The sequence below is a fragment of the Pelmatolapia mariae genome, linkage group LG20, assembly GCF_036321145.2.
Source record: "Pelmatolapia mariae isolate MD_Pm_ZW linkage group LG20, Pm_UMD_F_2, whole genome shotgun sequence".
Classification (NCBI taxonomy): domain Eukaryota; kingdom Metazoa; phylum Chordata; class Actinopteri; order Cichliformes; family Cichlidae; genus Pelmatolapia; species Pelmatolapia mariae.
The window spans coordinates 42223411-42244997 of record NC_086244.1 but is presented as its reverse complement, the minus strand read 5'-3'; the positions used below and the strand labels follow the sequence as shown (position 1 = coordinate 42244997).

The 21587-nt window shown below is 41.6% G+C and overlaps 1 protein-coding gene across 3 annotated transcripts in view; it reads right to left on the bottom strand.

Annotated features, from left to right (window-relative positions):
* Positions 1-21587, bottom strand: part of vps13d (vacuolar protein sorting 13 homolog D) — a 75696-nt gene that overhangs the window by 48143 nt on the left and 5966 nt on the right. For 2 of the 3 annotated variants that reach the window (XM_063464834.1, XM_063464835.1), the window contains exons 7-27: positions 19214-19318; positions 18566-18736; positions 17227-17327; positions 16213-16381; positions 15714-15815; positions 15316-15505; positions 14976-15158; positions 14209-14339; positions 14046-14100; positions 11925-12104; positions 11610-11740; positions 11326-11458; positions 8929-11220; positions 8679-8830; positions 6450-7502; positions 3986-4076; positions 3724-3850; positions 3444-3624; positions 2745-2927; positions 1595-1748; positions 724-940 (exon numbers count right to left, since the gene is read on the bottom strand). In XM_063464834.1, coding sequence (XP_063320904.1) covers positions 724-940; positions 1595-1748; positions 2745-2927; positions 3444-3624; positions 3724-3850; positions 3986-4076; positions 6450-7502; positions 8679-8830; positions 8929-11220; positions 11326-11458; positions 11610-11740; positions 11925-12104; positions 14046-14100; positions 14209-14339; positions 14976-15158; positions 15316-15505; positions 15714-15815; positions 16213-16381; positions 17227-17327; positions 18566-18736; positions 19214-19318 — 6101 coding nt within the window. The remainder of the gene's footprint in view (positions 1-723; positions 941-1594; positions 1749-2744; positions 2928-3443; positions 3625-3723; positions 3851-3985; positions 4077-6449; positions 7503-8678; positions 8831-8928; positions 11221-11325; positions 11459-11609; positions 11741-11924; positions 12105-14045; positions 14101-14208; positions 14340-14975; positions 15159-15315; positions 15506-15713; positions 15816-16212; positions 16382-17226; positions 17328-18565; positions 18737-19213; positions 19319-21587) is intronic. The other variant, XM_063464836.1, reaches the window with a different exon arrangement.

Here is a 21587-nt window from a genome sequence, read left to right as displayed (position 1 = left end):
TGCGATAGTTCGCGCTGACTTATATTCCAACTAGGAAGTGTTATGAACAGCTGATCGGATCGGCAAAGCCTGTTTCTGGAATATTATGTTTTTGTTGCTGGAAGTCTGGAATAATATGTTTTTGTTGCTGGAAGTGCTTTTTATGCAATTTTTGCAAAGCTATATGTGGAAGAAAACCGTGACCTAGGGCAAGCTAATGGAATAAGATGTAAGTACAACTCCTACGGTTTCATATGCAAAAAAAAAAAAACATTATTGCACTACCTTACGTGGTTACAGTTCTACAGGGATTTAAAAATAGTTAGGGAAAACGGAGTGTGCCTGCTCTGACCGGTTGTAAAGGGTTAATGATATATTTTATGTAATAATTTGTAAAATTCGGGTTAGAAACGATAGAAACGATAGAAGACAAATGGCACGATAGACACTTTTCTATCGTCCACACGATATATATCGTCATATCGCCCAGCACTACTACTGTGTACAGTGACCTTGAGTGTTTTGAAAGGCGCTTTCAAATAAAATGTATTATTATTATTATTATTATCATAGAAATAATGGATGGACAGTGAAAATATGCCCTGAAAACTGATTTTCAATTCAGCTTCAATTCAGTTTTATTCATTTAGTGCCAAATCTCAACAAAAGTCACCTCAAGGTGCTTCCAGTGCTAAAGAAAAAAGAAAATAAAGTCTGTTATGAGCATTTAAAAGCAGGGCTTACTTGTCCAGGTTGCGCTCCACTTTAAGTTTGAGGCGGCAGCAGTCTTTCAGCAGGTTGTTTCCAGTGCGACGGACACAATAGGAAGGAAAGACCAGGTCTGAATATTCAAGAGGTTTACCACCACTGTCCAAGGGCTGACTTGGCAAACGCTCTGCAGCAAAGATATCCATCTCCTGCAGGTCCAATGCAATGCAGTCCAACAAGCACACGTGGTTTTCTAATGGGGATAAAGACACACCACATACAGCTAGGTTCATAGTGTTTTGGACAAATGCTATAACACTGCCTTCACCATCTTCAATAGATGACATGCCTTCCTTTGGCTGCTCTTACTTTCATAATTCTTTTCACTTCCCATCATTCTGATACAAATTAATCTTGTACCAGAATGATGGGAATCAGTCCAATGTTGTTTCTCTACAGGCCTCAACTGACATGTTAAATGTTATGTTTCATAGCAGTATAATTACAGAAAATATGGCCTGTTTGGAGTTAGGGAAAGCCTCCTCGCTCTTAAAGGAAGACAGCAGCAGGGCTAAAATTTGCAAAGCTCCAGCTGAACAAAACACAAGACTTCTATTATGTCCTTTGGACAGATGAGGTGAAAGTGGAGATATTTGGCCATAAGTTATGCAGTCCAAGACCTAAGTCCAGACCTCAACAAGATTAAAATGATGTGGTGGGACCTTAAGAGAGCTTATCATAAATGACGGCCTGCAAACACTATGAAACACCAAGGACTGCTAGAGATGTGTGAAATGGCCGTGCTTCCTTATCGAGGGCTTTAAGAACTCAGAAATTACTCGCCTTGCTAACGAGCATTTGCATTCATTGTTTTTTGGGACTGTACAGTAGCTACAGAGATGCTGACCTAAACTGCGAGGGCCATCCTTCTCAGGTGTCTTCTCTGTGTCTACGGTTTGTGGCCTCCCAGAGGTGAAACCTGTGTATGAGGTTGAACTGGATGTGGAGACTCTGCGCGTCTCCTGATCACTGCACCTCTCTGCTGCACTCTGGACATGCTCCTTTAACAAAAAGAAAAAGAGAAGAGCTGTATAGTTGAACAAAAAATTGATTTCTACATACACACAAATAGTAAATCATATTTTTGTTAAATGCCAAAATAACTAAAAGCAAAAGACACTATAAGCTGGTTTACATATATATTTATGAGATGGGACTGTGGAAAAGCTTACCCAGAGCTTAGAAAATAATATACATGAAAAACAATTACAATTTTCAAAATACTTTATCATAATAACCTAAATATCTATTCCTAAAATTTAGTAACACCAATTGTTAATTTTTAAGTGAAGTCTATTTCTTTGTAAGCACATTTAAAAACAACACACAGGTTGACCAAATTGTCATACAAACTGGGGGAAAAACACTAAAACAAAAACAGAGACAAGACAAAAAACCAAAAAAAAGAGTAAAAAAATCCTAGGGAGTAAAGATGTGTCTTCAGGCGGATTATACAATACAATATTTTTAATTATTTTTACATAATTTAATCTGTGGATCTCTTCAGGTCACACTTAAACTTATATATTCAAGCATGTATTTGTCCTTAAGAGTATCCAAATTCAGATCCTTGTTTTTGAACTTGCTGGGATTTAATTCTTCACACACACACACACACACACACACACACACACACACACACACACACACACACACACACACACACACACACACACACACACACACACACACAGGTAGATAAGAATCATTCCAAAAAAACAGTGATGACGTGCACACAGTCATCATAATAGCTGGTTAAACACCAAAGCCAATCAGAAATTGAACTACACTTGACAATCACTAACTTATAGTACTATTAGTGTGTGAAGTGACATGTTGTTTTTTTAAACGTATAATTTAAATAATAATAAATGTGGTGAAATTAGAAAAGACTGGAAGAGAAATGGGGCGCAGGCATCACTCCATGCATGGATGAAACCAGAAGCATGACTCACCAGAGAAGGGAAAAAGGCATGTGCCATGGTCAGTTTCTCTACCTTGTCTCTGAGGGAAAAAGTCCCATAAGCCCCTGCTGGAAGGAAGCGGTTCTTCACCCTCAGCTGACCGAGGTTGACTACAATGAGCCTTGGTGACCAGGAGCTCTCTGGGATGAGAATAACTGGGGCACCAGCCTCAATATCCAGCAGGAGTCTGGATGCCCTCTGAGGCTGATCTCGTACCTTTTGACAGACACAGGGAGGAAGGAATGAGCAATATGCAACAAAACCCCCACTGGATAGCACAGTCTCTCCAGTGATTTATCATGAAATGTAATGGACAAACACAATCTAATTAAAAAATTAACAAGTAAACACCTGTGCTTATTTAGTGCCCCTCCAATTAAAAAAAGTCATGCAAAGTGTAGTTACTGACAAAGCCTGCTCTGCCCAAGAGTGAACTGTGCCACTTTAGCAGTGGTCAAATTGACAATGTGATCCATTCTCCAAAAGAAGGAACGAACCTTCTTAAGAACACTAAACGGCCTGAAGACCACAGAGGACAACTGAAGTCTTTCCTTGGTTAAGAGTCTTTACATCTTACCAAAAGAAATGCAGCCTGGAGAACATATGCATAACTTTACAAGGGGCTACAGGCAATGACACCAACTTCACTAACATTTGGTTTATAAAAACTACAGCCTAAAGAAATCATGTTGTTTTCTTTCCATGACGGCAGCCCTAGCAGACAGCACTCACAAGCTGGCCCTCCACTGCAGCCCGCTGCCGGCCTAGCACATCCTGTAGCTGAGTGAAGTGTTGGATGAAGGCTGCCACCTCAGCTTGAAAGCGCTGTGTGTGCACGTAATGCACTGACGCCATCTGCAAAGACACCTTGATGTCACATTCCCGCTCCAGGTCGGGGTCAGGCTGGCCATACCTGAGGAGAACAGAGTACACAGGTGACTAAAAACAGCACGATACTTCTAATTCCTTTTGCACAGAGGAACAGTCTTTCGAACACTGCAGTGATACATACTTAAGAATATTGAAGATCAGTGCCTCCCCTCCTTGTGTAGTGAAGCGCTCTCTGTAGAGATCACCATGTGGGGTCAGGTCACTCAGGGACAAACTTCCTAAAGCTCCTTGTAATGCCATGTCACCGTCTGAAATACCAGACAAAATATAACAACAATATACATTTTGGTGAATCGATAGTAATAAGATAAAATCTGAATATGCACAGTTTGTTTTATTGCTTTTACAATATGGAAAATAAAATAAAAGAGATTCATTCATACCAAACATCTCCAGATGAGCAGATAATTTGGACACACTTGCTTTGGCAAGCTCATTGAGTTTCTTGTTCAGTACAAGAGACAAAGAATGAACCTATGAATGAAAACACGGGAATGGGTTAGCAATACAAAAATCACTTCAGAATTGCCACTTTACACTCACCAGCCACTTTTATCAAGGACACCTTGCTAGTAGTAGGGTGGACCCCATTTCACCTTCAGAACTGCCTCAGTTCTTATTGGCACAGATTGAACAAAGTGTTTAAAACATTCCTCAGAGATCCATGTCCATGCTGACCTGACAGCATCACAGTTACTGCAAATGTGTCGCCTGCATCCATGATTTGAATTCTCCTGTTGCACTAGGGCCCAAAGGTGCTCAAAGTATCTAGCCATTACATTACCACCAACCTGAACCAATGATAAAACGTAGGATGGATCAAATTTTGACTACTATCCGAATCTTGCAGGAGAAACTGAAACTCATCAGACCAACATTTTTTTCCCCCAAATCTTCTGACCTTTTTTGGAGAGCCCTTGTAAACTGCAGCCTCAGTTTTTAACCCCCTACTTAGCTGACAGGAGTGGCACCCGGTATGGTCTTCTGCTGCTTTAGCCTATGTGACTAGTTCACTCCCATGTATTCATTTGTGATTATCAGGGTTGCAGCAAGGCTGTATGTTCCAGGTGTAATCTCTCCACTGTGGAGGTCTCTCCGGTTGGTTCACAGCATGACTGACTGTTATGAACCAACACTTGATGAATTTGCTAGTATATTTACCAGATGATTAGCAAATGACATGGTATGCTTTAGATCATAAGCCCTGTTTTTCCCCAGCATCCCCCTCTCCTATTATCATTGTGCTACAAAGTCCTTCTTTTCCTTCTGTTTTTTTTATTTCTAGCAGCGTGACAGAAGTTTATGTTCTTGAATTATTATGCTATCTCTTGATTGCAGACTTTGAAAATAATACACCTACCTGTTAAGTACGTTCTAGACTTGACTACATGCTGTACACCACAGTCCAAATTATTATGCAAATTGTGTTTAAGTGGCATAAAGATCAAATAAGTTGTTTTTCAATTAAACTCTTGGATGGAATTGTGTCTCAGGGCTCTTTGTATCACTGAAATTAATCTCGGGCACGATGATCATTAGTTTGGCAGGTGAGTCCAATTAAAGGAAAAACCACTAAAGAAGGATGTTCCACGTTATTAAGCAGACCACCATTTTCAAGTAATATGGGAAAGAAAAAGGATCTCTCTGTTGCTGAAAAGCGTGAAATAGTTTAATGCCTTGGACACGTAATGAAAACCTCAGATATTTCACGAAAACTTAAGTGTGATCACCATAATGTAAGAGATTTGTGGCTGAGTCAGAGCACACACAGGTTCGTGCAGATAAAGGGACAATGACGAAGGTTTCTGCCAGACAAATACATTAGATTAAGAGAGCAGCTGCTAAAAGGCCATTACAAAGCAGCAAACACATATTTGAAGGAACACCTCTGCATCATTGGCTGCTATCGGCATAAAAGGAGAGTAACTCATGGTGTGGCCCCCATTCTTCCCTGACCTCAATCCTATTGAGAACCTTTGGAGCATCCTCAAACAAAAAAATATGAGGGTGGGAGGCAGTTCACATCCAAACAGCAGTTCTGGGAGGCTATTCTGACATCCTGTAAAGACATTCAAGCAGAAACTCTCCAAAAACTCACAAGTTCCATGGATGCAAGAACTGTGAAACTGCTATCAAATAAGGGGCCCTATGTTAATATGTTACTTGACCTGTTAAGATGTTTTTGACTGAAATAGATTTTGATTTCAGTAAATATGATCTCCTAATGCTGCAAATTCAACAAATGACCATATTCAATTCTCTACAATCTTTAAAATGTTGTGAAACTCTGTGTGCATAATAATTTGGAACAGTGCATTTTAGTTTTTTTATTTTTGAAAGACATACTGTTTTCATTGGGAGGTTTGTTGAGTAACATTTGAATTATACTCTAATGGTTGATGACTCGAAAATTATGCCGACTGTCATTTGAATCGACTATTCAGGAAAATCAGAGAAAAATATCATTTGCATAATAATTTGGAACGCGCTGTATAGGTGTTTTCCATCAAGCCATGAAACTGCTCTTTGGTTAATTGTCCAGTTTCTTTTGCGTCTGTAAAAACTTGAGTACTGTATCAAAAATGCCTAAAACTCTTGCAAATTATTTTAGAAATTACTCCAATTTAAGCTTAAAGTGTACACTTCAATGACAGCATCTTAAATTGTTACAGCATACAGAAACAAAATTACAAAATTGTGCCTGACAGCCTTACATTGCTATCCTTAGAGCAATGTAGCCTGCATCAATGATAAACAGACTATATTTTCACACAGGATCTATTAATTATTGAATCCATATGCATTCAGCATAAGGCCTGATAACTTTTAGCAGGCTGCGTGACATACCTTCAGGTCGACTTTGGTGTTGACAGGCTCTCTTTTGTCCTTCTCACTGCTGTCTGGCTCATAGAGAGGCTCTCCTGGCGCGGGTTGGGGTGTCACAGGCACCTTGACTGCATGATTATTGGCAGTAGAGCCAACACCAAAAAAGTCCAGAATAACCACCCAGGTCTGTAGCGTGATCAAAACGTCCAGGCAGTTAAAGTCAACGTCCACACTTCGGCCTACGCTCCCATAACGCGTTCTGAACTCTGGATGGTTCTGGTCAACCAGCTGTACACTGATATGGACTAATGACTCATCAAAATCTGGTGGTGGGTTAGGAGAGGGTGTGTGGTGGTTCGGAGAAGGAGGAGGAGTGCTGGGACAGTCCGGGCCCCTCTTGGATTTGCGACTGCTAGATGAAGGGTTGCTAGGATGCCTCTGGTACAGCTGGAAGACATTCTGAGCCTCCTCCATGTGAGCGGGCAGTGACCGAGGCATGACTGGGTACAGAGCATTAGATGCTGATGGACAGCTTTGAGAAAGGTACTCCTTTGGACTAAAGGTGGAAGGTTTGGGAGCTCCACGCGACACCATCAAATGTTTGTACTTGGACTCGGGATTCTGCTCCAAAAGGTCTTCCATGAGCAGGGAACGAAGAGCCAGCTGGATTTCCAGTAAATGAGGGTGATCCTTGGTAAAGTCTCCCTCCAAATCTTGGAAGCGCAAACTGACTAAGCCCTGGGACCCCTGTGTTAGATCAGCACTGAGATGAACCTGCAATTCTGCCACATGTAAGGTTACTTTTACCTGAGTGAATGAGGAAGAGTCAATTGTATGTTTGTTTGACTGTAGAGGCAAAGGAGATGAAAGTGACATGTGAGAGAAGCTGAAGTGAGGAGGGTCCCTTGCAAACATTCCTCCCTGGGGGTCGGGAAAGCGGTGAGGTTTGGTGCAGGAAGGTGTTGGTGGTGGGGGTGTGGGCGGCTGGCTCGGTGTAACATGTTGCTCTTCAGTCAGGGATAAATTGTCCAGTGTCTGGAGGACTTGTTCATACACAGGCTTGCACAGGAACACCTGTCACCAGAATGAAATGTTAAAGCAATTAATAACCCAGCAGTAAGACTTGCACAGCCATCGCATGTTATATCCGACTTCATCTCAAGCAGAAGGTGGTGCAGCTGTGTTGGAATAAAGTATTCTCAAAAGGGAATGGTGAAGCCAGTCAAGCTAGTGTTGGTGTAACCATATGATGCTGTGATAAGCCAAAATTATTAAAATAATAGAGTTACTTTAAAATTTGTATCTTTAAAATCTGGAAAAAACGAGAGGCAGTTACATCTAAACAAAAACTGTTTTTTAAATTATTGCTTTTAATTATGAAAGTCTTACTTCCTAACTTTTTACAAGTATATTTTAGGAAGATTAATCCAAAATACTCTCCACCTTTCCACCTCTGAAAAATATAAATGATGCAGATGTGCCACAAACTGCAGTTGCACGAGTGGCTGGCAGCTGAATTCCACTTTTATTTTAAAATGCACAACTCTACAGCATACAATAAAAAATGTTTTTTGTCTCTATGTATAGTTTTCTCTATATTAAAAACATGCACGGATGGTGAATTTTTTAACTCATTTGTTTGGGGAACCTGGTGTCTACAACAGAGTATTATGGCCACATTAAGAAACAAAAACCAAATACAGATCATTTTGAGAATAAAGTTGAAATTCTATTTTGAGAAAAAACTCAAAATGTGGAGATTACAGTTGTTTCTAGGCAAACTTCCACTTTCACTTTAATTTTAAAATGATCAATACTATATTTGTTTCTTATTGTGGTCATAATACTGCTCCATAGATGTCTCACAGCTTTTAGCTCAGGTCTCTGAACTAGACCTTTAGACCAACATTTTCTGTGTTGGCGCAACTTTTGTATATGATACATTACATGACTTACTACATGTTACAGACCAGCTCAGAAACTAATGGAGGAAACCAAGGTATCTGTGTCATTTTTGTAATCTTGTTTATAAATTTAGTTAAAATATAGTTTACACTTCTCACACATTAATATTCAGTAATTGTCAGACTACTGTTGTTTAGAATTTTTCTTTTATAGAAATACAGGTTTTTCCAACTATAAGGAAAAACCACCAGTCTGTGTTTTCAATTTATGTATTTAGAAGTAACCAGTCCTTCACTCATGAATAGTGACTTATATTCAGAATGCATATATAGTTATGTTATATACCTTAACAGGATTAACAAATTTGCCCTCAATTCTCAGTAGTCCTGTGCTCTTGAAGGATTCCTCTGTGGTGAGGAGAGTAAACTGTGCATCTCCATCAACAGGAACTTTCTCCAGGGTGAACTGTATAGTGGTGTCTTTCAGTATATGGAAAGCTAATGAAAGAAAGAAATTATATGAACATACTTGCATTAGCATGGAGAGAATCTGCCATCCGAAATACAACTATCCTAGAAATTTTAAGCGTGCTCACCTTTTCCCTTATTTAAGGATTCAAAGAAGTCATGACGTGTGAACTGTGGTCCATCCTGAGTGTTGCTCCTGTTGCGAGTTGGTGACATGCTGCCAGCATTAACCCCTTTGCCTACCCTCTTCACAACTAAATTACTCATGTTGAGTGAATAGAGGCAAATGTCCTTCACCAACACCTGCAACCTTTCTTTTTCTGAGTCTTGCCCAGCAACAAAATTCTGGATTGTTATGCTTCCCAGGTGACCAACCAAGAGTTCCGGGTGACCAGGCTTACGGGGAATGGACACAACTGGTGATTCAATGCTAATGTTGAGGGTCAGTTTTACTAAGAATGTATCTAAAGTGGATTCAGGTTCCTCCATGGGAACGTCCTCTTCATCCTCAAACGGATAGGCCCAGCTCTGACTCAAAGATCGCATTTTCCGTGACGGCGTCTCAAAGAGTGACACCATCCCACTATACTCTGCTGTTTTGTTGGCTAGAACTGTTGACACTTTCGTGGCAGCTCTTTTCAACATGGAGCGGAAATTGTCTTCTACTTCATTGGCTGACAGACTGAGTTCCTTTAAGAACTTCGCTGAGTGGTTGTAGTGCAATGATGCCATTTGAAGTGTCAAAGAACACTCTCCTTGGGATTTCTCCACAAGGCGGAAATTCAAAGCTTCTGCAGGAGAACGTTCTCCTGTATCGGGAAGGAATGTTAATTCATCAAGACTTGGGGAGCAGTCTTCAACACTACCGATGCTGACCACAAACTGGCTTCGGCCTCCCTCCTGGGTTAGGTCCACCAGCTGCATGCATCCAAGTGAACCGTTAATATCCAACCGGCTACCCATGGACACATTGACCTTGGTACCAGTAATGCTGGCAGTGGCAATCTTCAAACCTTTCTTCTCAGTACCTAAAACAGTGTTGGTAGACTCTGTACGGAGGAGAAGCAGGTTGAGGCGATGGATCTCCACAGTCAGTTCTTTGTTCTGGTCATAGGTGGACTGATATATCCCATCTTGTTCCTCACCACAGTCCTGTTCTGTATGTTGTTGTGCTTTATCGTGTTGCACTGGTGATGTCCAGGTGCCTTCTTCTTTGGGGAAAGACTTCTGCAGGAACTTGAGCAGTTCTACCATAGTCTCAGGGTTGAGAATGATATCCAGGTTATTGACCTGCATGCTTGTAACCTGAAGGGAGCTTTCCAAATTCATGGAGGGGCAGTCTGAGCTGACAAACTGGTACTCAAGCTTAATCAGGGCTTCTTGGTCTTTGAAAAAGGAACTGAAGGGGGAGAGTCCATCTGAGGGCAGGTGAGAAGACTCCTCAGTATAGCTTTGCTGATGTGGAGGAGAACTGCCATTAGCTGAAACAGGAGACGATGGCTGGCTTTCTCTTAGGCTGCCTGTGGGTATGTCAAAACTGAGATGCTTATGAGAAGCAACAAGGAGGTCAAAGTCTGAGCCGTAAGTTTGTAGGGTGTCCACCAGCAGAAGACCATGGACAGTTAGAGCAACTTCTGCATCATATGGTCGCTTGACAAAATGAGCATTTGTGCCAAACACTTTAAGAACAGATATGTACCGCCCATCACTCTCTACACCAAGCTGCATGTAATTAATGTTGAATTCAGCTAACAGTAGACGGGATTCCACCAAGACTTCACGTGTATGCTGCTCCAATGTCATCACGCTCTGAGTCAGATTTTTGGCTGAACCCTGCAGCTTCCATGAGCTCTCTTCTCTTTGAAATATCTTTTCATGGCGGAGGGTAAGAGGATCAGAAGGTCTGACAGTCTGACTCTTCTCTTGGCCTTTGTTTCCTTCATTTACAGCTGGACTGTTTAGTCTAGCCAGACAACTCCTAAGAGCAGTCATCTTCTCAAGGTTCATATGGATCTTGAGGTCTGGTAGGGTTCCTGACAGCACAGCACCGGGGAGCTGGGGGTCAGATGTGTAGCGCAGTCTCTGCTCAAGCTGCAAGAGCACATTGAATTTCTCCACCACGTGTGTAGGCCCTACCTCACTCTCCTGAAGATGTTTCCAGTTGTCTTTATAGCGACCGACCATTATCTGGAGGTCTTTAAAGGACAAGGAGTATTTTTCATAAAGCTTTTGTCTGTAGGCCTGAGTACCTTCCAGAGACCTGAAGCTTGTAAACTCAGGGTATTTCACCTGCGCTTTCAAAGGCACATCGAGTTCAGGTGGGGGAGATTCTGGTGGGGTTGCAAGAGGAGTCTGGTACTCATCATCACTTATGTTTTCTCTTTCTGGCTGAGTAGCCATTGAGTTGGACTTATTGTCATCTTGAAAAACAATGGATACAATAGCAGGGGTAAGTGAGATATCACTCTTAACAGTGGGAAAAAGAACAAAGACACTGAGGCATATTAGTGAAATGGCTGATTTACCTTGAGAGTTTGTCAGCAGAATCCTGCCTAAATCAACAACAACAAGCATTGGGTCTCCCGACTGGAAGTCATCAGGAAAAATCACCTGGGGTGCAGAGATGTCCAATTTCATGGTCCAGCGCTTACTGTTCTCCTACGAATCAGACATGAGTAAGATTTAATGGTGATTTAACTTTTTCATACCACCATGAGCAACATGAGGCAATTGCTGTTGTGATTTGGCACTATATAAATAAAACTGAATTGACTGAAAAATGTAATTGAATTCAGAGAATGTTTCTTACAATGAACTCTCCCACAAGCAGCTGATCGATGGTTTGTCGGATTTCTGCCTTGGTCTGCATTTTCAGCTTGTTGTACTGCCTCCTTGCAGCTTCTGCCACTCTCAGCTCCAGTTCTGACTGATACCCAAAACCTGGGTTTGAAAGACATGTATTTAAACAGTAAACAGTTTTTAAACAGTCTCAATTCAGTCAGCTCTGCTTGCAATTGCGTATCACATGACCACTCATGCAGAACACATTTCTGGTCTCAGTGCTTGCAAAACATGCTACAGAGGAAAACCAGCAAGGTATAAAATCCACTTTAAATATACTTACCCGAGGTGTGAATTCTTCCCTTATAAAAGAATTCAATCACTTCTTTTATTGCTTGTGGGTTGTAGATTATGTTCAGTGGACTAGTGTTTACTTCCAGTCTTCTCTCAAACTTGCACCTCACAGGGTTACGCTCGTAAATCATCTCAAACACTGGGCATGATACGCATTCCGCATTGCATCCTGACAGAAACATAACAAACAAAGTGTTCTCAAGTGTGTTATGTTAAAAAAGGAAATAGTCACTCAAATCTGGTAGTATGCAATAAAAGCACAATTCGCCCTATAATGGATTACACAGCAGTGGGTGATAAGTTTCATCACAGCAGGTGTCTTTCTGAAAGTGCTGCAACTAAGTTTAAGAATACAATTCCTCTACTGTTATTTTCTTCACTGCCATGTGCCAACACAGAACAGAACAGCAACCTGAACTCTGCTCTCACATGTAGGCTGATTATCTCAGCTTTACATCTTCACTGCATATGTGTGTGTGAATGGGTGAATGACTGGATATGTAAAGCGCTTTGGGGTCCTTAGGGACCAGTAAAGCGCTATATAAATACAGGCCATTTACCATTTTTACCATTTCACTGCATATGACTCTGGATACTGTGTAGAGGAGAACAACCCTAGGTTTCTCTCTGCACGGTAGCCATGCTCACAAAAAAGTAAGAGCTCTGTTGAACCAATCAATCCTTTAAATCTTAACTAGCAACCTTAAATAGTAACAGCTTTATGAATTTATCCACAAACAAAATTTTGCTCTTTAGAGAAGAAGTTACTCATAACCATCTCACAGACGACATTCAATTCAGTTCAATTTTATTTATATGGCACCAAATCAAAACAACAGCCGCCTTGAGGTGCTTAATATTGTAATTTAAAGAGATTAGTTAAATTAATACAAAGAAAACAGAGAGAGACCCCCTATAAGCAAATGCTTTGGTTACAGTGAGAAGGAAAATCTCCCTTTTAACAGGAAGAAACCTCCAGAACCAGCCTCGGGGAGGGGCAGCCATCTGCCATGATCGGTTGGGGCGATGAATGACAGGACAAAGACACACTCTGGAAGAGAGAGAGATTACTAATAATTAATGCAGAGTGGTGTATAAACACAGTGAGTGAAAAAGGTGAATGAAAAAGAAACACTCAATGCATTGTGGGAATCCCTCAGCATTTCCCTCGGGATAAGTATCATCAATCAATCAATCCATCATCCTAGACCTATTGCAGTGTAACTAAGAGGGGGTTCAGGGTCACTTGATCCAGCTCTAACTATACACTTTATCAAAGTAGAAGACAGATATGATTCAAACCACTATAGCACAGTTCCTGTAATACCTACAGTATGCTCTAATCGCTGTAATAAAATATTATGGTAAACAGTACCAAACGCTGCACTGAGGTCTAGCAGGACAAGCACAGCGATGAATCCACACCCAGAGACCATATTCTGTACTGAAACCTGACTGAAACTCAAATAAACCTTTCCTCTGCAGATGATCGGGAAGGTTGGAGATTGGAATGTAATTAGCTAAGAGAGAAGGGTCAAGTGATGGGTTTTTTAGTAACAGTTCAAATACTGCCAGCTTGAAGATCTTTGGTACATTTGGTACACAGCGGATTAATCGAAATAGGTTGATCATATTTAAGATTGAAACATTAATTAATAGTAGGACTTCTAGGAAGAAGACTGCAAAAGACTGTGACGAAGTTCATGAAGTCATTACTAGTTAAGGTTAAAGGAATGCTTGGCACAACAGAGCTTTGACCTTTTGTCAGCCTGGCTACAGTGCTGAAGAGGAACCTAGGGTTGCTTTTATTTTCTTCAATTAGTGATGAAAAGTAAGACGTTCTACCTTTACAAAGGGCTTTTTTAATAAAAGCAGCAAACTATTTTTCCGGACTAAATGATGAGATGGTCTAAATTAATCCACTGGCAGGACACACATATCGACACACTGAATTTAAAAACTTCCCTCAACCATTTGTGCACAATTTAATACTCACCCACATACAGCATAGCCACAAGCTCAACGAACCAATTATTTTATTCTGTTTCCATAAAACTTTACTTCATAACTGTAATTGGTCATTAACATTAACACAAGACAAAAACCTTACCAGAAGTAGTGCTGGACTGGCTCGATGACTGGTTAGCAACAACAACAACGTTCCCCTATAACATGTAACAGCAAAATATAATTAACTGTGTGTTTGAGGAACTGCAATTCACTTTTTCAATATTTTTATGTGATGAACCCCCTGCTCTGCCATCACTGCTTACCGTTTTGGGCGACACCAGGACAGGAAAGATGGTGCCCTGAGTGGTCAAGTCTCGAAGGAACAAACTTCCCAGCTTTACAGACAATAAGGAGGACTCTGAGCGAGGGAGAGACTCTACCATCACTTTCACCCCTGTGGAAACAGTTACAGTCATTTGGATTTTGACAGACGTGCACAGGTTTTGAGTGTATTACATTTTCCCATCAGTCTATGGGAAAAATAGCTGTAGGTAGATTAAACTTATAACAGATTGTGAACATCAGTCACTTGTTGGAACAAAGACCGGAAATCAGTCATGTGACTCTTAACTGGCTGGTTTCTTGTGTCTCTAACAGGTCCTTATCTGTAAGGCTAGGACATTAATGTTTTACGTGAGATCATCCATCTCAACTAAAATATTTCAGGGGGACTTGAATTTGTTCACCCAGGGTACCCCCCTCTCTTGATATTCAATGCAGACTGTATTCAACTATGTTTCCATCCTGCACCCTGCAGGTGAATGAAGCCACAAAACAAGTGAACAAACATGTTACAGTTTATCAGAGCTGCTGGGTCCATTTAGGGTTGATTAACTGCCCGAGTGGGAGAAGTTGAAAAATTACCATCATTGACAGAGTATTAATGGTTCTCTAATAAATCTAACCAAAGCACAGCCTCCTCAATCCAACTCTTCCACACACAGCAGATTAGACGTGCAAATACTCTGGTTTTTCATTTGAGATGCTTGAGTTTAGACATTTAAAAGACACAATTCCTGCTTTGATATACCAGAGAATTCCAGCTGTATGACTCCACTCTCATGCAGCGTGTCTCCGCACTTGTCCTGGTGGAAGAGGGTGACTCCACCCTTCTCCAGTAAGAACTCCAACCGGGCAAACAGATGATCTCGCCTGGTGAAAGTGTTCAAAGTGTGAGAGTCCTCCAAGGGGTCGAACAAGTCTTCTGTTTCTGCTGGAAAAATATTAAACCTTTACATTATTTTAAACAGAAGATTGCTTCACAAGACATGTGTGCACTACCACAACTAGAGTTTACAAACAGACGAAAAATAGATGTAAAACTGTTCGCAGCTGGCATTTGTCAAAGGTACCGCGATCGCCTAGCTCACCAAGAATATTCCAAGAGGATGGACTTTGCAGGAGTTCTTGTGGCCTATCTGGATCCTGGGACTCTCCATACCAGCCCCCCCAGCCTGGGAACCACGATTGTAGGTACTGGATCATTCCTGAACTCCCGCTCTTTGGAACAGATGTTGTAGATGAACACGTCTGGGGCTCACTGCTGGGCTCACGTACATTCTGACAGAGGTGACACGGAAATAAGATGACTGCAACGTTCACAAAGATCAATGACCGTCTGAGGAGTGATGGCTGCATTTCTTGTAGGCTGACTAGTTTAAGGGTGGGGTGATTAATGACAACACAATATCTGAAAGGCATTTACGTAAGGCTGGGAAATGACACAATAATGTGTTTTTTGTTTAAAATGAATAAAACCTGAGAATACCTCTGCGATTACTTCCTGCTTTCGAAACCACTCATGGACAACTTCTCTGAGAAGCTGAAGCTCTTCAAACGTCTGCTCCTCCTCAACCCGCTCCAGCTCACTCTAGATGAAAAAGTCCAGGGAAATGTTCTCAGAAGAATATAATCTTGAAAGATCAGTACAGTACAAATTAACTGCCTTCCTATCCATGCACTTGGACAGACAACAAGAGTGAATCTAAGAACATAATGAGGTTAATGTATTTTAGCTGGAAACAAATGCCATCACTGTTCAGCTAAGCAGGATTTTATACAAAAATATCTTTCTTATCTATAGAAAATGGTACAGATGTGGGCAACAGGAGTATCTGTTAAGGGATCTAGCCATCATTCAAAAATACTCAACACTGTGTACTTTTAGCAGTTTTTATTAGTAATAGATTTTTTCTTTTTATATTAGCAACATGTTATACTGAATACTTCTTCTACTTATTCATCTCGTCTTTCTCTTACTGAAGTACCTCTTCCTGAGGACTCAGTGGAACTCCTTTGAGTCTTCTGAAGTAGAGGCTGGTGTAGGTTAGGGAGTCCCGGGCGCGCTGCAGGGCAAAGTCCCAACTGCCTCGCCGCCGTTGCTCTTTTATGTCACTCAGGTTGGCTTGGATGGCAAACATCCACCACTGTCGGCAGCTGCATGATTTCAAAGGTTTATTAAACAACAACCCGAGTATTAAAATACAGTACAGCATGTTATCAAGTCTACTGGTAAAGAAAAAAACAGCATTATTTTGACCCGTAGCAGAGCGGGGAGAATGTGACTGAACACTTGGGTTACTGACTGTTCTGAGCAGCAGGGTTATGGTAGCTGAACTCGGGAGAGACTTTAGAGTGTGGAAAACTAATCCGAGGAAATAAAGAGGAAATTCCATGGCCAAACAGTTTCAGGTCTGAGCAGCAGAGCTGAGGAGAGGCAGCTGCAGACTGAGGCGGAGCAGAGTGGATGCTGGATCAGAGGCTGGAAGTTTGGTGATCAGTGTTTGTGTGTGTCTGCATGTAGCTACGGGCCAGGCAGATACACAGTAAGCCACAGGTGGAGAAAAGAACTTGTAGGCATTCGCGTGCTGTGGGGGCAAATTTGATTTGAGTGTACACCTTCAAGATATACCTTCAAATCAAGCTATCAAGGATCACATCTATGTTTTATCATCGAACAAAGTGTCCTTCACCAAAGAAGCAAAACATGAAAGAAAGGGACAACGTGACCAGCATAGGGATAAAGTAATCCGATTACAAAGGTTCATGTTTTTGTCATAAAAAACTAATTTCACCTCCTGATTCCTATTCGCAAATATCAACTTTTTAAGAGAAAATAATAGTTTATAACTCAAAAACTAAAATGTCTTTGGTTACAGTCGCTAGTGTTATGGAGTTCAATCAAGAGAGGTAAGAAAACGGAATTCAGTTGACTGCAGTCTGCAATCTACTGACATCCAGCAGTGAGATCTTCCACACTGTAGCTTTAAGTGTGAACTTACTTTCCTGAAATAGGTACTTTTGGTCTCCACTTTCTGTAAAACATCTCTCTTTCCCTGCGATCCAGCTCTTTAAGGAAGGCCATGATCTGCTGGTACTGCACCTAAGAGGCAAGACACACAGACAACAAACATCATCCAAAATTCTAGCCTTGGTCTGTGAAAGCTCCAGATTAGCTTCAGTTCCTAAGGATACAAGGAATGCTTCAATGGAAAATCCATACATCCATTTTCTACTGGTGATCAGGGGTCAGATTGTGGGGCAAGTAGCCTGAGCAGAGAAGCCCAGACTTCCCTCACCTAGTCCACCTCTTCCAGCTCATCCAGCGGGACACTGAGACGTACCCAAGCCAGCCAAGAAATGCATTCTCTCCAGTGAGTCCTGGGTCTGCCCTGGGGCCTCCTCCCTGTAGGACATGCCCGGAATACCTCACCTAGGAGCCGTCTAGTAGGTATCCTAGTCAGACCCCCCCGAACTACCTCAACTGGCTCATTTCGAGGTGGAGGAGCAGCGGCTCTACTCTAAGGAAGAACCTAGTTACCCAGAAACTCATTTCTGCCGCTTGTATCCATGATCTCATTGGTCACTACTCATAGCTTGGGACCATAGGTGAGGAATGCAGATTGACCAGCAGCTCAGCTCTTTTATGCTCAGCTGTTTCCTCATCAGAACAGATCTGTACAGCCCCAATCCATCTGTCAATCTCACGCTTCGCTCTCTCTTCACTAGCGAACAAGACCCCGATACCTCCTTCACCTGGGGTTCTAACTTTTCCTTGATCCTTTTCCAGCTGAGAGCCACGGTTTCAGACTTAAGAGGTGCTGATTCTCATTTCCACCACTTCAAGCTCAGCCTCAAACCACTCCACTGAAAGCTGGAGGTCACTACCTGGCTATGCCTAGATTTTCTGTATATAAAAACTATGAAAAATCAGTGACAAAGGGCAGCCCTAGATGATCCCCCTAGTTCGAGCACATCCTCTGGTCCCTCTTCTGAAACAGGGGAACCACCTACTCAGTATGCCAATCCAGAGGTACCGCTCAAGACAACGTTGCAGAGACGTGTCAGCCAGGACAGCCCTACAACATCCAGAGCCTTCAGGAACTTTTAGGGCAAATCTTATCCATCCCAGGGGCCCACTGTACAGTTGTTTACCTACATCAGTTATCTCAGCCCCAGTTATGGGCAGACACTGCTTCAATCATACATCCCCACAGCATGACTGTGGGATTATGGAGATCCTCAAATTATTCCTTGGGGATATGAAACCCTCACATATATAATTTTACAGAAACAGTTGTCACTGTTTAAAAAAAGAGGGCGTTAGGTTTTCATACAGACCTGTGAAAGGCGTAAAGACATAGACTCCAGCTGAACCTGGCCTTCGATTCGTGGGGTGTGTCGGGACCTCAAAGGCTCCTTGGAGGTGTTTCTTCGGAGCAGCACAGAGGCGCACACCGGCTCAAAGATGTACTGATGCTCACGGCTTTGCATACACTGGCTCATAGCATCCTGTTAGTTAGAAAAACAATTAGCCTACTCATATGGGGTATCTCTTTTGAGAAAATTTTACTTTTGATCTAGCTTTGTATAATTACAGATTATAATCCAAGAGGATTTCTAACTGGTGGACTATAAAAAGAGGGGTGACAATGTAAAAGAAAATCCTGAACCCTTGATCCTCACAGTATAACAATCAGGTGGACCTGTGATGCTGTGGGCATCATCTTGGTCCATACAGGACTATGGTCATCAGAATAAACGTCTTTTGAATGTGTTGTAATGCTATGAAATCATAGTTACTTGATACAACCCAAACACTTTTCATCATCATCAAAACAGCAAACAAGTGAATGTATTTTGGAAGATTGTTGTTCATTCTATCAGCGTTTTAGTGAACTGAATTTTAAAGACAAGCCATCCAGGTGGTCTTCAGAACTGAGCTGTAATACTCCAGTGATCTCCCACCAAGTTCACCATATGACTGACCTGGATCTGGTTAATGGGCAGCTTTCCCAGCATTTCACACTCAGTGTCCCAGTAGACACTGAAGTCTTCGATCTCCAACTGCTTTTGTCTGAAGAGCTTCTGGACCTGCAAAAGAAAACCACCACTAACCTCAAATCCAAAGACCAAACCAAGTCCTTAATCAATAAAAGGAGCAGTTTACCCTCTAACCTCTTTTGTAAATGTGATGCACATCTGATATTAACTGACTGATTGACTGGTGTCATTTTAGGGCATGTCTCAGGCATAGCTGACAGATTAATGGAAGTGTTTGATAATGCTTCTAATTTTCCACAGAAAAAAATGAATAGGCACACAGAATCTCTTTTTGTGATACTCTGCTGCTCATCAGTAATACTTAATACTTAAATAGTTAACAGTATTTAGTGCTTTCCAGGGCAATTTTGCATTAATGTAACACAGCATTAAGGAGGGTGACTTGTGATTAGGCATCTGCACGTCTAGTTGACTAGCCGACTAATTGTCACTGTTGTCACTGGTCGGTAACAGACATAACAGTCTTTTAATCTAATAGTTCAAATTTGAATTGATGCCCAATGCCGGTAAATTATTGTCCTAAATATTAGGCAGACATCTGCCACGAGATGACACACTGTTGTTGAAAAATGGCATAAATCTGTTAATCTAGGCCTGATGTTTTTGCTAACCCTATTAGACTGAGTTCACGGATACACCCGGAAATTAACTTTCTCCAAAAGGTTGGTGAGGAGTTCAATCATTCAGCAGGGGTTCAGAGTAGAGCCACTACTCATCTTGGATTGAAATGAGACACCTAAGGCCGTCACCTCCCGGGTAAGGTGCTTCGGCCAGGTATGTCTTACTGGGAGGAGGTCCAGGGGTAGACCCGGGACAAGATGGCTGATAGATTACATCTATCAGCCGGCCTGCGAATAGCTCAACGTTTCCCTGGATAAGCTGGAGGAGGTGGCGAGAGAGATGTCTGGGCTTTCCTGCTGCCATGCGGCCCGACTTCAGATAAGCGGAAGAATGATTTATTGTTACTATTTTAGATTTTAACTTTCATTGAAGTGGTTGTCATGAATTTTCAAACCGCATGAATCATAATGCACGGCACAATGCTCCACTCTTTCCAGTCGCAATTTAATTGATCACATTTTAGTAATACAAAGTGATATCTTTTATAGTAACATGTTGGTTTATTTTAATTGTTTTTCGTCTGCTACTTAACGGTGCAACACCTCACATCGTGCATTATCAACATTACGCTATGTGTAATGTTGCCACCAACATGATTTATTATTAAGAATGTCCTTAATAGTTTAAAACACCTTTGTTATTAGTTTTTGACATTTTCCATTAAACGGTTCTCAGGTGTAACTGAGTAATATAATAATGCAGTAATATCTTAGTGTTTCTTAGTTTCAGACTAGTCGCCAGGAACATCCCTGTGTAATGACTGCCCATTTCATGAAAGAGGCCGAGAATGATCAGAACAAGAATAGATGACATATTAATCCATATCAGTTAAACTTTCTAATACAAATATATATGTTTACACTATAAGCTAAAGACCCTACAATAATACAGAGAAAACCCCAACTATGGGGTGATAACCTCCTATGAAAAAGCACTTGGTGACAGTGGGAAGGAGAAACTTCCTTTTATCAGGAAGAAACCTCCACCAGAACCAAGCTCAGCCATCTGTCATGACTGGTTGGGGTGAGTTGGTTGTGGTGCTGTAGGAAGATGAGAAGAACGTTTTATGGTAATGTTTTTTTGTTGTTCTTGTTTTCAGACAAACACAGGTAATTTCCTTCTTGTCTTCTCATTTTCCTTAGTTCTCATTCACTGCTACAGCTGCTGTTTGTAACCGGAAAATGTCATGATGGCTGCCAGTCCAAACTGAGAGTAGCAATAGTATGAGATGCAATAACTTTACAGGTCTGGGCTAAGCTATAAAGTGAAAATGTCAATACATAAATCAGTATGCAATGGAAGAACTTGTTACAATGATGCACACAAAGTGTTTTTTAACTGCTTTTTCCTGTATTTGTATAGCGCTTTACTAGTCCCTAAGGACCCCAAAGCGCTTTACACAACCAGTCATCCACCCATTCACACACACATTCACACACTGGTGATGGCAAGCTACGTTGTAGCCACAGCCACCCTGGGGCGCACTGACAGAGGCGAGGCTGCCGGACACTGGCGCCACCGGGCCCTCTGACCACCACCAGTAGGCAACGGGTGAAGTGTCTTGCCCAAGGACACAACGACCAAGACTGTCAGAGCCGGGGCTCGAACCGGCAACCTTCCAATTACAAGGCGAACTCCCAACTCTTGAGCCACGATCGCCCCAGATCGGAAAATCTTT